Source organism: Panulirus ornatus, chromosome 29 (assembly GCF_036320965.1).
Source record: "Panulirus ornatus isolate Po-2019 chromosome 29, ASM3632096v1, whole genome shotgun sequence".
Lineage (NCBI taxonomy): Eukaryota > Metazoa > Arthropoda > Malacostraca > Decapoda > Palinuridae > Panulirus > Panulirus ornatus.
In genome coordinates, this window is record NC_092252.1 from 22,366,724 (window position 1) to 22,385,961 (window position 19,238).

Genomic DNA, 19,238 nt, shown 5'->3' on the forward strand with positions numbered 1-19,238 from the left:
CAAACCTACGTCCCAATTAACTTGTCCCTAAACCCTACTGAACATAATAACCTTGCTTTTATTCACGTTTACTCTCGGATTTCTTCTTTCATACACTTTACCAAACTCAGTCACCAACTTCTGCAGTTTCTCACCCAAATCAGCCACCAGCAGTGTATCATCAGCGAACAAAAACTGACTCACCTCCCAAGCCCTCTCATCCACAACAGACTGCATATTTGCCCCTCTCTCCAAAACTCTTGCATTCACCTTGCTAACAACCCCATCCAATAACAAGTGAAACAGCCATGGAGACATCACGCACCCTGCCACAAACCGATATTCACTGGGAACCAATCACTTTCCTCTCTTCCCACTTGTACTCATGCCTTACATTCTTGATAAAAACTTTTCAGTGCTTCTAGCAACTTACCTCCCACACCATATACTCTTAATACCTTCCACAAAGCATCTCTATCAACTATCATATGCCTTCTCCAGATCCATAAATGCTACACACAAATCCATTTGTTTTTCTAAGTATTTCTCACGTACATTTTTCAAAGCAAACACCTGATCCACACATCCTCTACCACTTCTGGAACCACACTGCTCTTCCCTAATCTGATGCTCTGTACATGCCTTCACCCTCTCAATCAATATCCTCACATATAATTTCCCAGGAATACTCAACAAACTTATGCCACTGTAATTTGAACACTCCTTTATCCGCTTTGCCTTTGTACAATGGCACTATGCAAGCATTTTGTCAATCCTCAAGCACTTCACCATGAACCATACATACAATGAATATCCTTATCAACCAATCAACAATACAGTCACCCCTTTTTTAATAAATTCCACTGCAATACCATCCAAACCCGCCGCCTTGCCAGCTTTCATCTTCCACAATGCTTTCACTACCTTTTCTCAGTTCACCAAACTATTCTCCCTGAACCTCTCACTTGGCACACCACCTCGACCAAAACACCCTATATCTGCCACTCTATCATCAAACACATTCAACAAACCTTCAAAATACTCCCTTCATCTCCTTCTCAGTTCATCATTACTTGTTATTACCTCCCCATTGGCCCCCTTCACCAATGTTCCCATTTGTTCTCTTGTCTTACACACTATATTTACCTCCTTCCAAAACATCTTTTTATTCTCCCTAAAATTTAATACTTTCTCATCCCAACTCTCATTTGCCCTCTTTTTCACCTCTTGCACCTTTTTCTTGACCTCCTGCCTCTTTCTTTTATACATTTCCCAGTCATTTGCACTACTTTCCTTCAAAAATCATCCAAATGCCTCTCTCTTCTCTTTCACTAACAATCTTACTTCTTCATCTCACCACTCACTCCCCTCTTTAATCTGCCCACTTCCCACCTTTCTCATGCCACAAGCATCTTTTGTGCAAGCCATTACTGCTTTCCTAAACACGTACCATTTCTCCCCCTCTCCCCATACGTCATTCACTCTCACCTTTTTCTATCCTGCACTCAATCTCTCCTGGTACTTCCTCACACAAGTCTCCTTTCCAAGCTCACTTACCCTTACCACTCTCTTACCACCCCAACATTCTCTCTTCTTTTCTGAAAACTTCTACAATTCTTCACCTTTGCCTCCACAAGATAATGATCAGACATCCCCTCTCAGCACATTAACATCCAAGTCTTTCTTTCATGCACCTCTCAATTAATGCGTAATCCAATAATGCTCTCTGGCCATCTCTCCTACTTATATATGTATACTTATGTATCATATCTCTTTTTAAACCAGGTATTCCCAATCACCAGTCCTTTTCCAGCACACAAATTTACAAGCTCTTCACCATTTCCCTTTACAACACTGAACACCCCATGTACACCAATTATCCCCTCAACTGCCACCTTACTCACCTTTGCATTCAAATCACCCATCACTATAACCTGGTTTCATATATCAAAGCTGCTAACACACTCACTCAGCTGCTCCCAAAACACTTGCCTCTCATGATTCTTCTCATGATCAGGTGCATAGGCAACAATAATCACCTATCTCTCTCCATCCACTTTCAGTTTTACCCATATCTATCTAGAGTTTACTTTCTTACACTCTATCACATACTCCCACAACTCCTGCTTAAGGAGTAGTGCTACTCCTTCCTTTGCTCTTGTCCTCTCACCAACTCCTGAATTTACTCCCAAGACATACCCAAACCACTATTTCCCTTTACCCTTGAGCTTCGTTTGACTCAGCCAAAGCATCCAGGTTCCTTTCCTCAAACACATTACCTAACTCTCCTTTTTTCTCATCTTGGTTACATCCAAATACATTTAGACACCCCAATCTGAGCCTTCTTCTATTTCCCCTTTTATTCATTTCTAATCATCCTATTACTAAGATCTATGAAAGAGTACTGTGCTTGTAGCGATATATCCTTATCAAAGGTGACTTTTCAACTGTGGTGTAGTCTCTTGCAACTAGAGCCCAGAAACACTCCAATTTTGTAAACAAAATTACATGTAGCTTTATCTAATTAGACACCATTTATGTCTGCTATACCTCCTTTAATCTATGCTGCCAGGTGTAAGAGGTACTCCTTGGATATTTTCAAGAATATGCAGTAAGATGTGTGGTGTTTCTGTAAGTTTTTTTAACAAATAAATATGAATGCTATGGGTTTTTATCATTAATATCAATCTTGTAAGAAAGACAAAGCTTCAAGAAATTACATAATGTGTGTGTGGTGTTGATCTCATTCAGACATACTTGACATTTCCACATAGAATCTCAGTTTATGGAAAACTTTTGTGTTGTAGTGTCTGATGACACTGCATTAATGTCTACATACTTCAACTTGTGGATGAGGGGACCCAATAACAAAATTAATAATGTATGAACACCTACCACAATGACCAGCAAAATTTATCTTGATATATGTGCAAGCCTAAGCTGCAGTGAATGGGTTAAACAACACACAATTAACACTTCATTTTTCAAAGAAAGGAAGAGTGCTTGACAATATGCAAAACAAACAATAAGCATAAGCAAATCAGTGAAGTAGGGCCCACTTTGACTCACATGTTATAATGTGAATATGACTGGTTACAAAACTGTATGGGAGGGTCAGTAACTATCTTAGCATTAACACTTTTAGATCATGGCTGCATAACCATTGGGCATATTACTGACACAAGAAGAAACTAGTCTGGTGTATAATCATGTACTACAGAATTTTCTTGATAGTGTACATGCATACAACCACTAATGACATCATTTATGATATTTATCGTCTACTTACATATTGCAAGCACTTTATACGTTCCTTTTAAAGGCATTCATTTCACATATAAACTTAAGATGTTTTTGTTTTGATCAACTATTCTTAAGAAACAACTGACTTTCCAAAATAATGAAGTTTATTGTCTGAACTCCACTTTCATTTTTCACTAATTACCCTTCTTTTATATACATGACTAGTAGCACAACTCTAAGTAAACCTTGTCACACCACAGGGTTTATCCTTTTTCCCCACCCTATGATCCACTTCCGCTTCCATGGTTCCATCCGCTGCCAGATCCACTCCCAGATATCTAAAACACTTCACTTCCTCCAGTTTTTCTCCATTCAAACTCACCTCCCAATTGAATTGACCCTCAACCCTACTGTACCTAATAACCTTGCTCTTATTCACATTTACTCAACTTTCTTCTTTCACACACTTTACCAAACTCAGTCACCAGCTTCTGCAGTTTCTCACATGAATCATCAGCCACCAGCGCTGTATCATCAGCGAACAACAACTGACTCACTTCCCAAGCTCTCTCATCCCCAACAGACTTCATACTTGCCCCTCTTTCCAAAACTCTTGCATTCACCTCCCTAACAACCCCATCCATAAACAAATTAAACAACCATGGAGACATCACACACCCCTGCCGCAAACCTACATTCACTGAGAACCAATCACTTTCCTCTCTTCCTACACGTACACATGCCTTACATCCTCGATAAAAACTTTTCACTGCTTCTAACACTGTTTGAGATAGTGGAAGATATAAAAAATTCACAGATTGATGTACCATGTGGTAAGAGTTGGAAGGTATACACATACTTCAAAGAGAAAAACTAGGAGAGATATGTGCACTTTTTCACGCTGCATAAGTTCTGTTCTTGATCATGGCAGAGAGCAGAGGACAGTAAAACAATAATACAGATATTCTTGCTGGATATGACTAAGATAAAAAGTGTATTAACAAGAAATAATGAATGTCCATTTAGTGAAGATGAGAGGCAGAGTGATTCTGTGGGATACACTGATGGTGCATATGATTGCCAGACACCATCATGAAAATGAACGTAGTGAGTGGGAGGTGAGGATATAGCAGATAACTAGGTATGTCAATCACTTCATTCACAACTGTAGTGAATGGGTTGGAGACTCCTGCAGCCCAAAGTTGTGCTACTTCCAACAGCAGGTAAATGTATATTCTCTTGGAGTAAGAAATTCTTTGACACAACTGTACTCCCAAAGATACAGCTTCTCTATGGGGAGACTTTTTCACTTTTAGTATAAACTCTTGCAGATAGATACCAGTAACACCAATTTTCTATATTTTACTTTTATCTATTTTTAAATACTCAGTCACTGTCTCCATCATTAGCAAGGTAGCGCAAGGAAACAGACGAAAGAATGGCCCAACCTACCCACAAATACATGCATATAAATAAACACCCACACACGCACATATACATACTTGTACATTTCAACATACATATTCATATTTTATTTATTTTGCTTTGTCGCTGTCTCCCGCGTTTGCAAGGTAGCGCAAGGAAACAGACGAAAGAAATAGCCCAACCCACCCCCATACACATGTATATACATACACGTCCACACACGCAAATATACATACCCATACATCTCAATGTACACATATATATACACACACAGACACATACATATATACACATGCACACAATTCACACTGTCTGCCTTTATTCATTCCCATCGCCACACATGGAATAACATCCCCCTCCCCCCTCATGTGTGCAAGGTAGCGCTAGGAAAAGACAACAAAGGCCCCATTCGTTTACACTCAGTCTCTAGCTGTCATGCAATAATGCCTGAACCACAGCTCCCTTTCCACATCCAGGCCCCACACAACTTTCCATGGTTTATCCCAGACGCTTCAAATGCCCTGATTCAATCCATTGACAGCACGTCGACCCCGGTATACCACATCGATCCAATTCACTCTATTCCTTGCCCGCCTTTCACCCTCCTGCATGTTCAGGCCCTGATCACTCAAAATCTTTTTCACTCCATCTTTCCACCTCCAATTTGGTCTTCCACTTCTCGTTCCCTCCACCTCCGACACATATATCCTCTTGGTCAATCTTTCCTCACTCATTCTCTCCATGTGCCCAAACCATTTCAAAACACCTTCTTCTGCTCTCTCAACCACACTCTTTTTATTTCCACAAATCTCTCTTACCCTTACATTACGTACTTGATCACCACCTCACACCACATATTGTCCTCAAACATCTCATTTTCAGCACATCCACCCTCCTGCGCACAACTCTATCCATAGCCCACGCCCCACAACCATACAACATTGTTGGAACCACTATTCCTTCAAACATAGCCATTTTTGCTTATGGTGATAATGTTCTTGACTTCCACACATTCTTCAAGGCTCCCAGGATTTTCGCCCCCTCCCCCACCCTATGATTCACTTCCACTTCCATGGTTCCATCCGCTGCCAGATCCACTCCCAGATATCTAAAACACTTTACTTCCAGTTTTTCTCCATTCAATCTTATCTCCCAAATGACTTGACCCTCAACCCTACTGTACCTAATAACCTTGCTCTTATTCACATTTACTCTTAACTTTCTTCTTTCACACACTTTACCAAACTCAGTCACCAGCTTCTGCAGTGTCTCACATGAATCAGCCACCAGCGCTGTATCATCAGCGAAACATATACATATATACATATATACACATATACATATTCATACTTGCTGCCTTCATCCATTCCCGCTCCACCCTGCCACACATGAAACACCACCCCCTACATTTGTTCACTCAGTCTCTAGCTGTCATGTGTAATGCACCGAAACCATAGCTTCCTTTCCACATCCAGGCCCCACAAAACTTTCCATGGTTTACCCCAGGTGCTTCACATGACCTGGTTCAATCCATTGACAGCACTTTGACCACAGTATACCACATTGTTCCAATTCACTCTACTCCTTGCATGCCTTTCACCCTCCTGTATGTTCAGGCCCTGATCACTCAAAATCTTTTTCACTCCATCCACCTCCAATTTGGTCTCCCACTTCACCTCGTTCCCTCCACCTCTGACACATATATCCTCTTTGTCAATCTTTCCTCACTCATTCTCTCCTTATGACCAAACCATTTCAATACACTCTATTTTGCTCTCTCAACCACACTCTTTTTATTACCAAACATAATCTCTTACCCTTTCATTACTTACTGGATCAAACTACCTCATACCACAAATTGTCCTCAAACATTTCATTTCCCACACATCCACCCTCCTCTGCACAACCTTATCTGTAGCCCATGCCTCGCAACCATATAGCATTGGTGGAACCACTATTCCTTCAAATATACCCATTTTTGCTTTCCGAGATAACATTCTTGCCTTCTACACATTCTTCAACACTCCCAGAACCTTCACCCCGTCCCCCACCCTGTGACTTACTTCTGCTTCCATGGTTCCATTCACTGCTAAATCCACTCCCAGATATCTAAAACACTTCACTTCCAACAGTTTTTCTCCATTCAAACCTACGTCCCAATTAACTTGTCCCTAAACCCTACTGAACATAATAACCTTGCTTTTATTCACGTTTACTCTTGGATTTCTTCTTTCATACACTTTACCAAACTCAGTCACCAACTTCTGCAGTTTCTCACCCAAATCAGCCACCAGCAGTGTATCATCAGCGAACAAAAACTGACTCACCTCCCAAGCCCTCTCATCCACAACAGACTGCATATTTGCCCCTCTCTCCAAAACTCTTGCATTCACCTTGCTAACAACCCCATCCAATAACAAGTGAAACAGCCATGGAGACATCACGCACCCTGCCACAAACCGATATTCACTGGGAACCAATCACTTTCCTCTCTTCCCACTTGTACTCATGCCTTACATTCTTGATAAAAACTTTTCAGTGCTTCTAGCAACTTACCTCCCACACCATATACTCTTAATACCTTCCACAAAGCATCTCTATCAACTATCATATGCCTTCTCCAGATCCATAAATGCTACACACAAATCCATTTGTTTTTCTAAGTATTTCTCACGTACATTTTTCAAAGCAAACACCTGATCCACACATCCTCTACCACTTCTGGAACCACACTGCTCTTCCCTAATCTGATGCTCTGTACATGCCTTCACCCTCTCAATCAATATCCTCACATATAATTTCCCAGGAATACTCAACAAACTTATGCCACTGTAATTTGAACACTCCTTTATCCGCTTTGCCTTTGTACAATGGCACTATGCAAGCATTTTGTCAATCCTCAAGCACTTCACCATGAACCATACATACAATGAATATCCTTATCAACCAATCAACAATACAGTCACCCCTTTTTTAATAAATTCCACTGCAATACCATCCAAACCCGCCGCCTTGCCAGCTTTCATCTTCCACAATGCTTTCACTACCTTTTCTCAGTTCACCAAACTATTATCCCTGAACCTCTCACTTGGCACACCACCTCGACCAAAACACCCTATATCTGCCACTCTATCATCAAACACATTCAACAAACCTTCAAAATACTCCCTTCATCTCCTTCTCAGTTCATCATTACTTGTTATTACCTCCCCATTGGCCCCCTTCACCAATGTTCCCATTTGTTCTCTTGTCTTACACACTATATTTACCTCCTTCCAAAACATCTTTTTATTCTCCCTAAAATTTAATACTTTCTCATCCCAACTCTCATTTGCCCTCTTTTTCACCTCTTGCACCTTTTTCTTGACCTCCTGCCTCTTTCTTTTATACATTTCCCAGTCATTTGCACTACTTTCCTTCAAAAATCATCCAAATGCCTCTCTCTTCTCTTTCACTAACAATCTTACTTCTTCATCTCACCACTCACTCCCCTCTTTAATCTGCCCACTTCCCACCTTTCTCATGCCACAAGCATCTTTTGTGCAAGCCATTACTGCTTTCCTAAACACGTACCATTTCTCCCCCTCTCCTCATACGTCATTCGCTCTCACCTTTTTCTATCCTGCACTCAATCTCTCCTGGTACTTCCTCACACAAGTCTCCTTTCCAAGCTCACTTACCCTTACCACTCTCTTACCACCCCAACATTCTCTCTTCTTTTCTGAAAACTTCTACAATTCTTCACCTTTGCCTCCACAAGATAATGATCAGACATCCCCTCTCAGCACATTATCATCCAAGTCTTTCTTTCATGCACCTCTCAATTAATGCGTAATCCAATAATGCTCTCTGGCCATCTCTCCTACTTATATATGTATACTTATGTATCATATCTCTTTTTAAACCAGGTATTCCCAATCACCAGTCCTTTTCCAGCACACAAATTTACAAGCTCTTCACCATTTCCCTTTACAACACTGAACACCCCATGTACACCAATTATCCCCTCAACTGCCACCTTACTCACCTTTGCATTCAAATCACCCATCACTATAACCTGGTTTCATATATCAAAGCTGCTAACACACTCACTCAGCTGCTCCCAAAACACTTGCCTCTCATGATTCTTCTCATGATCAGGTGCATAGGCAACAATAATCACCTATCTCTCTCCATCCACTTTCAGTTTTACCCATATCTATCTAGAGTTTACTTTCTTACACTCTATCACATACTCCCACAACTCCTGCTTAAGGAGTAGTGCTACTCCTTCCTTTGCTCTTGTCCTCTCACCAACTCCTGAATTTACTCCCAAGACATACCCAAACCACTATTTCCCTTTACCCTTGAGCTTCGTTTGACTCAGCCAAAGCATCCAGGTTCCTTTCCTCAAACACATTACCTAACTCTCCTTTTTTCTCATCTTGGTTACATCCAAATACATTTAGACACCCCAATCTGAGCCTTCTTCTATTTCCCCTTTTATTCATTTCTAATCATCCTATTACTAAGATCTATGAAAGAGTCCTGTGCTTGTAGCAATATATCCTTATCAAAGGTGACTTTTCAACTGTGGTGTAGTCTCTTGCAACTAGAGCCCAGAAACACTCCAATTTTGTAAACAAAATTATATGTAGCTTTATCTAATTAGACACCATTTATGTCTGCTATACCTCCTTTAATCTATCTGCCAGGTGTAAGAGGTACTCCTTGGATATTTTCAAGCATATGCAGTAAGATGTGTGGTGTTTCTGTAAGTTTTTTTAACAAATAAATATGAATGCTATGGGTTTTTATCATTAATATCAATCTTGTAAGAAAGACAAAGCTTCAAGAAATTACATAATGTGTGTGTGGTGTTGATCTCATTCAGACATACTTGACATTTCCACATAGAATCTCAGTTTATGGAAAACTTTTGTGTTGTAGTGTCTGATGACACTGCATTAATGTCTACATACTTCAACTTGTGGATGAGGGGACCCAATAACAAAATTAATAATGTATGAACACCAACCACAATGACCAGCAAAATTTATCTTGATATATGTGCAAGCCTAAGCTGCATGAATGGGTTAAACAACACACAATTAACACTTCATTTTTCAAAGAAAGGAAGAGTGCTTGACAATATGCAAAACAAACAATAAGCATAAGCAAATCAGTGAAGTAGGGCCCACTTTGACTCACATGTTATAATGTGAATATGACTGGTTACAAAACTGTATGGGAGGGTCAGTAACTATCTTAGCATTAACACTTTTAGATCATGGCTGCATAACCATTGGGCATATTACTGACACAAGAAGAAACTAGTCTGGTGTATAATCATGTACTACAGAATTTTCTTGATAGTGTACATGCATACAACCACTAATGACATCATTTATGATATTTATCGTCTACTTACATATTGCAAGCACTTTATACGTTCCTTTTAAAGGCATTCATTTCACATATAAACTTAAGATGTTTTTGTTTTGATCAACTATTCTTAAGAAACAACTGACTTTCCAAAATAATGAAGTTTATTGTCTGAACTCCACTTTCATTTTTCACTAATTACCCTTCTTTTATATACATGACTAGTAGCACAACTCTAAGTAAACCTTGTCACACCACAGGGTTTATCCTTTTCCTAAGTTTTTTTTTTTTTTTTTTTTTTTTTTTTTTTATACTTTCTCGCTGTCTCCCGCGTTTGCGAGGTAGCGCAAGGAAACAGACGAAAGAAATGGCCCAACCCCCCCCCCCATACACATGTACATACACACGTCCACACACGCAAATATACATACCTACACAGCTTTCCATGGTTTACCCCAGACGCTTCACATGCCTTGCTTCAATCCACTGACAGCACGTCAACCCCTGTATACCACATGACTCCAATTCACTCTATTTCTTGCCCTCCTTTCACCCTCCTGCATGTTCAGGCCCCGATCACACAAAATCTTTTTCACTCCATCTTTCCACCTCCAATTTGGTCTCCCTCTTCTCCTCGTTCCCTCCACCTCCGACACATATATCCTCTTGGTCAATCTCTCCTCACTCATTCTCTCCATGTGCCCAAACCATTTCAAAACACCCTCTTCTGCTCTCTCAACCACGCTCTTTTTATTTCCACACATCTCTCTTACCCTTACGTTACTTACTCGATCAAACCACCTCACACCACACATTGTCCTCAAACATCTCATTTCCAGCACATCCATCCTCCTGCGCACATCTCTATCCATAGCCCACGCCTCGCAACCATACAACATTGTTGGAACCACTATTCCCTCAAACATACCCATTTTTGCTTTCCGAGATAGTGTTCTCGACTTCCACACATTTTTCAAGGCTCCCAAAATTTTCGCCCCCTCCCCCACCCTATGATCCACTTCCGCTTCCATGGTTCCATCCGCTGACAGATCCACTCCCAGATATCTAAAACACTTCACTTCCTCCAGTTTTTCTCCATTCAAACTCACCTCCCAATTGACTTGACCCTCACCCCTACTGTACCTAATAACCTTGCTCTTATTCACATTTACTCTCAACTTTCTTCTTCCACACACTTTACCAAACTCAGTCACCAGCTTCTGCAGTTTCTCACATGAATCAGCCACCAGCGCTGTATCATCAGCGAACAACAACTGACTCACTTCCCAAGCTCTCTCATCCCCAACAGACTTCATACTTGCCCCTCTTTCCAGGACTCTTGCATTTACCTCCCTTACAACCCCATCCATAAACAAATTAAACAACCATGGAGACATCACACACCCCTGCCGCAAACCTACATTCACTGAGAACCAATCACTTTCCTCTCTTCCTACACGTACACATGCCTTACATCCTCGATAAAAACTTTTCACTGCTTCTAACAACTTGCCTCCCACACCATATATTCTTAATACCTTCCACAGAGCATCTCTATCAACTCTATCATATGCCTTCTCCAGATCCATAAATGCTACATACAAATCCATTTGCTTTTCTAAGTATTTCTCACATACATTCTTCAAAGCAAACACCTGATCCACACATCCTCTACCACTTCTGAAATATCTAAATATCTAAATATCTCCAGCAATCTAAACACTTTTTAATAAAGATATCTTTGTTCCCTATGGCTGTGCCAACTGAAACTCCCACAAGGTGGCCACAGCAATAGTCTCCATAACTAGAGGACTCCAGTGCCACTTCTTAGCCTTTAGTCCCTTACCCTTAACAGACCACTGTTAGAGGGCAACTTTACTGCAGCGTTTGCAGAGGCTCCTACCTAATATTCCTACTTACTACTACTTTTTTTTATTGACCTAATGCTCCTGTCTACTGCTTTTACCTATTCATTCTACCTTATGCTCCTGCCTAAATGTTCCTACCTACTACTGCTCTTATCATTTTACCAAAAGGCAGGGCTAGCGCATAATGTGCACCGCAGGAAAATCTAGATTACGAAGAATGAGCTGTGTGAGTTGTGTTGTTAAGTGTTATGTGTAACAAGGAGAGATTGTTTGTAGACAAAAAGTCAGTAGTCCATGTACGGGTGAGGAAGAAAGGAAAGACAGCTACCTGGGTCAGAGGAGTGCAACTTGACAACTACGGAAGTGCTGGCTCACTACGCAATTGTCACTAACCCTCCTGATACCCAGGCAGGTAGTACTGACAACATACCTCCCTGTTCGTTGGCTGGCTACCAACTACTACCTACCAAATTTGTCCCAAATCCATCAAATTAGGATGTAGAACCACAAATGATCTTGGAATTTCTTGCAGAATTCCAGCAAAACTCTCCATGTACTATTTAATGACTGTTAACTACAGCATAATTTTGTATGTGAAATACAATTAACTTTGTCAGATTTAAAAAAGAAATATGAAAATGATACACCATTTATTAACAAAAAGTAAGATCATATACATTCTAATAGTCACTGACATCTGTCGAATTTCAAATGAATCTTAAACTGTCTCAAGCTACAAAATGTGCCAAGTTTGTATGGAATACTATCTAGTTATTAAGCTTCCAGACCACTAGGGGTAATGCTGTCATCAGCCATATCCTGAAGTGATGATGATTCCAGGTAATATTTGCTTTCAAAATCATTTGGCTATAACTTAGAAATCAAAAAATGAGAAATTTCAGAATAGTACCAAGCACTGTTTGTTTTACTAAAGATATCCACAAAAGATGGAGAGAAATGAGACAGTAAAAGTAAATAATTTTTCATTCAAGAAATTTATGGTAGTTTTCAAGATAATGAATATGTACAAATCTGTTTATCTGACCAAAATTTTACACATATGATATACATGTGTGAAGTGTTTCTAATATGTCACTATATACATCCACTTGGGGCTATGACCTCCTGAGATTATTTAAAATGCTTACTTTTAAGGCTCATAAATTTGGGAGACCGCAAATATGAGCATTCAATTATTAGCAATCTTGTCCAATTTACAATAGAACGTTGGCAATGCAGTTACAAATCACAAGAAAAAGGGAATTATCACCTATTTCCTCAAAAACCATTTATGATTACAATGAATATTCAAAAGAACTATTAAATTAGCTTTGCAAGTATGTCATGCAAAGTTCTGCACTGAAGGAAATTTCATAAACTCTTGCCTTGTTTAAATCCTTTCTCTAGCAATGTCAGCAACTTGTATGCTGTATGTCATAGAATTTAGAGAGACATTAAAGGTTTTTGTTTTCAAGTTTTGAAAATTAACTCGCACCCATTGCGTCTAGGCCTGGCTCTCCTTTTTTTGCTATACCAGACAGAAGCTTCTTCACTTCAGCAATTGCACGACCAGGATTCAGCCCCTGTTGGATAAAAAGATTAGTACTCTAATTAATCATTCATTTACAATTAACTATGAACTCTTTTATAAGAAAGAGTCCTGGTGTTATCTAGGACCTCTTTACAGAGGCTCCAGCAACTCAAGGCAGCACTATTTGTAGTAGGGCAATGTGGACTCCTTTGAAGTGATAAATTCTTGATGAGACTGTACTCCCAATGACAGAGCTTCACCAAAGATGACTTTTTATTCTCGCACAGAGTTTGATAACATCTACTCTAGTTATGATTTTGTAACGTTATACTGACTCTATATGTATCATCAATAACTCTATTCCAAAAGGTGTTCTCAAATAACTATAAGCATCCTTAACCCAAACAGTGATGAAGTGAAACATGAGCTACAATACTTATGGATGTTATTCGTACTTCTTTACTTTACACACTAAGCTGATACAACAAATGAAACCAGAGTCTAAATTCACACCATCGCAATACACACATTTCTTTCACTGCATCTACTACAAAATAATTCTGAGATCCTCATCTAAAATAACCAGAGTTTTGATAATTTGCCTTCCCACTTCCACACATCTCTCTGATGGTTTACCTTTCATCTTTACCTTCAACTGTAACACAAAAAATCTGCAACTCATCACCAACAATGTGTTTTACATGTCCATGCTCTCCAGTTCTTAACATCACAGAGATCCTTTTCATATATCCATTCTTCATTCTATCCTCCTCCTTTTTGCTGAGACATTATGCAAGTTCTCCCTCTCTACTGACCTTATTTATGACCTATCTTGACCAATGTAAACATGTGTTTCATAACCATATATCTAATTAGGGACATGTACTCCTTCCTGCAAATTCTTGCGTACACTACAATAAACCCTCTTCCAATCACCAAAGTACATCTAGTTTCTCTCCTATGCAACAGTGTTCTCCAACTTCAGCTTGCCTACTAATGTCTTTAATGAACTTTCATTCCAAGTGATAAAAATTCCTCACTGCATCAATTAGCTTTCATCCCTTACTATATATTCATTACACCTTCCACAAAGCATCCCTATCAACTCCATCATATGCCTTCTACATATCAAAGATGCCATGATCAAATCCTTTTATTTCTCCAAGTATTTCTCATACACATGCCTCAAAGCAAACATCTGATCCACACATCCTCTACTACTCTAACCCTCTTAATCACCACTCTTCCATACAATTTACCAGGTCCACTGTAATACAAACACTCACATTTGTCCCCAATGCCTTTATACAATGGCACTGTACATGTACTCTGCCAATCCTCATGCACCTTACCATGACTAACACATATACTTAAAATCCTAATGAACCATTAACAACACAGTTGCTCCCTTTCTGAAGTATTTCCAGTATTTCAGTATCTCTTCTCTTTTCACTAATACATTCTTGATGACTGTCTCACTTTACATATCTCCCTGATCCACACATCCGAGATCTGCAACCATCATCAAACTCATTCTACCATCCCTGAAAATAATCACTCCATCTCCCCTTCACCTCATTAATGCCTGTTTCCTCCTCCCCATTTGCCCTCTTTGCCAAAGTTCCCATATGTTCTGTTTTTCTCACAGTAGTTTGACCTCCTTCCAAACATTATTCTAATCCCTCAAAAGTTTACTCATACTTGTTCACCCCAACTCTCATTTGTCCTTTTGTCAATCCCTGCATCTTCCTATCACTCCCTGTAAATATCTCACATATTCACCAGCAACTCTACATTGTCATCCCACCAATCACTACCCTTACTCACCTTCCGGACTCCAACATGCCACACACTTCTTTCACCCATACCAACAATGCTTCCCTAAATTCATCCCGTTCCTCACCCACTCCCCTAGCTTCGTTTACCATTCTAACCTCCAATTCTCCAGGTATTTCTTCATGCAAGTCACTTTTCCAAGCTCTCTTACTTTCACGACTTTCTTCTCACCCATATAATTTACTCCTTTCTGAAAACCTTCACAAATCTTCATCCTTGCCTCCAACAGGCAATGATTAGACATCCCACCAGCTGTCCCTCTCAGCACATTCACATCAACGAGCTTCACTTTTGCATGCCTATCAATTATTATGCAATCCAGTTATAACCACTTCCCATCTTTCATATTCACCTATGCATTCTTATACATGTCCTTTTAAACCATATTTCAAATGAACAATCATTTTTACACACATACCTCAAAGTATGTGTGGATACCCTATGCCCACAAATTATATCCTCAAGGGCCAAATTACCCACTTTACTTTTAAATCACACATCATTAATGCCCAGTCTCACGCATCAAAACTGCTAAACACCTACTCAGCTGCTCCAAAAATATGTGCCTCTTTATACTTCTTCTAACGGCGAGGTGAATAAGCACTAATAATCACACACCTCCCTATACTTCCATTTGCACCCATCAATCTAAAGCTCACTTCCTCACACTCTGTAACATATAACCACAAATTGTCCTTCAGCAGAAGTCCAACCCCTTCCCTAGTTCTTGCCATCACACTAAACCCTGACTTTAACCCTAAGACATTCTCAAACTTACTCCTTACCCTTGGGCTTTGTTCTTCTCAGTCAAAATGTCCAAGTTCTGTTCATTAAATATTCTACCTATATATCCTTTCTTCTCATCTTGGAAACACATTCAAACATCCTAGCCTGAGGCTTTCAGGAGCACAAGTAGTCCTTGCTTTGCTCCTCCTACTTTCTACACAAGAAGGGCAAGGCTTACAGCCCCCTAATCCTGCCCCTTTTAGTCAACTTTTATTTACTCAGGGAATTAGTAAACCTGCATGTGCAAAGTAAAACGAAAAGGATTCCATATGCACACATACTTTATTTCATAACTGACTGCCTTTCCTATTTCAGCAAGGAAACATCAGAAACATTTGCACAATGGCCTCATTTGCACACATCAACTCTCGCAGTCAAGTAAAAAATACTGAAACTAAAGCCTACCATCCACGTCCTATTCCACAGTAGACTGCTTCAAATGCCCTGGCTCAGCCTACTGATGGTATATTGGCCTCCCAGACACCAGAATAACTTCATTCATTCTATTTAAAAGCTTTACACTTTCCTGAATACTGAGGACTCAAAATCCCCATCCTTCCACGTATTTCTTTGTCTCCCCCTCCATGTTGTTTCCTCAACTTTAGACAAACAGATCCTATTAGTCAGTCTTTCTTTGCTGGTCCTTCCCATATGCCAAACAATTTCAGGACACCCTGGTGAGGTCTCTCAATCAGAATGCTTTTTTTATGTTAACTGAAACAGCATGGGCAACTAGGGCCCTAATCAAGGTCATCCCATTAACACTACATATATACATAATCTCTTTTTTTTTTTTTTTTTTCTAAATTTCCAAAAGAAGGAACAGAGGGGGCCAGGTGAGGATATTCAAAAAAGGTCCAGTCCTCTGTTCTTAACGCTACCTCGCTATCGCGGGAAATGGCGAATAGTATGAAAAAAAAAAAAAATATACATAATCTAGTCTGAGCCTGGTAACCATTTCACTGACCAAACCCTTGGGGAGGTGAAAAGCTGGGTTGACTGTGGACAGACTACTGCAACCAGGATTCGAACCTATGCACCCAACCCTGGGAAGCCTGTAAATGCGTCACAGTCAGGAACGCTACAGCTAACCACTGTTATACCTCTATGACTGCCATTCTTTGAACAATCAAAGAGTCTAACATCAGGCATTTCACTTCCAGTACTTTTACCCTCTTCCTCTCCTCTGCATTCCATGCCTAAGACTCTCAGTGGTGTGTGAAGATATGGTAGTACCAAAACCCTTGGCACTACCATATCTTCACACACACCAATCTTTGCCCTAAACAACAGGGATCTCCCATTCCACAAACTCCTTAATGTACTCAGGTCCTAATCCTCATCTTCAATATTATAACTTCTTCAATCTCATGATTCCATTTGCCACCAAATCCAGGTTCCTAAAGTCCTCGACTTCCTCTAGGCCCTCCAGACAACAAATATACATTATCCACATTAGCAACTGTCACATGACTTTTGCTCAGCAACTAGCATATTATCAATATAGGTCTTTCATGTTTGCAGTGCTCCAATCCTTAGGACAGAAATAATAGAGCATAATCAAACTGAAAGTTAAATCCTATTCATCAAAAGTAGAGAACTAGCTGTTTAATAGTTTCAGGGAGATGGTATTCCTACAGCTTTTCCTCTAACAATTACATAACCACTAAGTCTTTGGGTATAATATACTACATTTCTAAACAGAAGCAACTGCTAAGTGACATAAAACAAAAAGACATAGTGATTTCTAACTCCTTTCATGCCTAAAAAAATGTAGTTAAGAAGTGGTAAGCTTGCCTAGCTACTATATACAGGGCAAACATGACCTTGCAGGGTTTCTTTCGTGTGTTTGGATCTCTAAACACATTAATAAACTGTTATGTGAAGATAATCAGTGATCAAAAGCTTGTGGCAGCAGTGGTTAACATAAGAAAATGTACAGAAACTGGCAATACAATACTGAGAACCTCAAAATTTCAAGCAAGACTTGCTGCTAGATTGGACTGCTATAAGGAAGAAACAAACAAGCTTTAAAAAACTTAAATTCAAAATAGATGAGTTTGAGGAGAACTCTAACACCAATTCAACATAGAAAGCTTCGGGAGAAAGAAAAGAGCTTTCAGGTAAAATATCTCTTCAACTCATGGTAAAGCTCCCTCACATTTGCTAAAAATCACATGCACAAGTTTTCATGTTCATATTAACAAATTATTAGCTCACGTAAAGAATGGAAAACTTGGAAAAAAAAGAAAAAACTGAAATTTTAGTACTAAGCTGCTTATTTTAGTTTATACTTGTAACTTACCATGACCAGCATTTTTACAAAGTTTATCTTAGCATGAAGTACCCATGAAGGCATGTAACACAGAAAATCATTACAAAATGCTAAGTACTCTACTATGTCCCTGAGACAAGTAATAATTGAAAAATTATAAATTTCCAGCATTTGACAATACTAATGCCATATGGACAGTTTTCAAGTGCATTCACTAACCTTAGGGCATGTCTTTGTACAATTCATGATGGTGTGACACCGGTATACAGAGAAGGGATCTCGGAGTCTCTTCAGACGTTCTTCTGACATTTCATCACGGGAGTCAATGATCCAACGGTAGGCCTGCATGAGGACAGCTGGTCCTAGGTACTTGTCCCCATTCCACCAATATGAAGGGCAGGAAGTGGAGCAGCATGCACAAAGGATGCATTCATAGAGACCATCCTAATTTTCAACAAGGAGAAAAACAAGGTAATGGTATTAATCTCGATGATGTATCAACTGAGGAAATAAAATTCTAAGGAAAATAAATAATCTACATTACTGTCACAAAATATAAAACAAGTATCCATAAAAGTTAAATTCATGAAGAAACGAAGTCACCACTCACAAGTTTCTTTCGGTCATCAACTGACTGTAAGTACTGCTTATCACCAGGTTTAAGGCCATCTTCACGTTGCAGCCATGGCTGAATAGATCGGTATTGCTCATAGAAATTATTCATGTCGGGGACCAAATCCTTGATCACATACATGTGTGGCAAGGGGTACACCTTCGTCACTTTGCTTTGGTTTGTGTCAATCTTGCTGCAAAATGAATGTCTTGGTATTATGTATCCAATGAAAATATAAGCTTCACTAATTGTAACTGAAATAATAAAAAATTCAGTTTCTTACATGATCTGCTTTTTTCCTCATTTACGACAATATAG

The 19,238-nt window shown here is 39.5% G+C and overlaps 1 protein-coding gene across 1 annotated transcript in view; it reads right to left on the reverse strand.

The window, feature by feature from the left end:
• Nucleotides 1-12,514: 12,514 nt before the first annotated feature.
• Nucleotides 12,515-19,238, reverse strand: part of SdhB (Succinate dehydrogenase, subunit B (iron-sulfur)) — a 50,657-nt gene continuing 43,933 nt past the window's right edge. The window contains exons 4-6 of the mRNA XM_071679399.1: nt 18,918-19,113; nt 18,527-18,751; nt 12,515-13,462 (exon numbers count right to left, since the gene is read on the reverse strand). Coding sequence (XP_071535500.1) covers nt 13,364-13,462; nt 18,527-18,751; nt 18,918-19,113 — 520 coding nt within the window. The 3' untranslated portion in view covers nt 12,515-13,363. The remainder of the gene's footprint in view (nt 13,463-18,526; nt 18,752-18,917; nt 19,114-19,238) is intronic.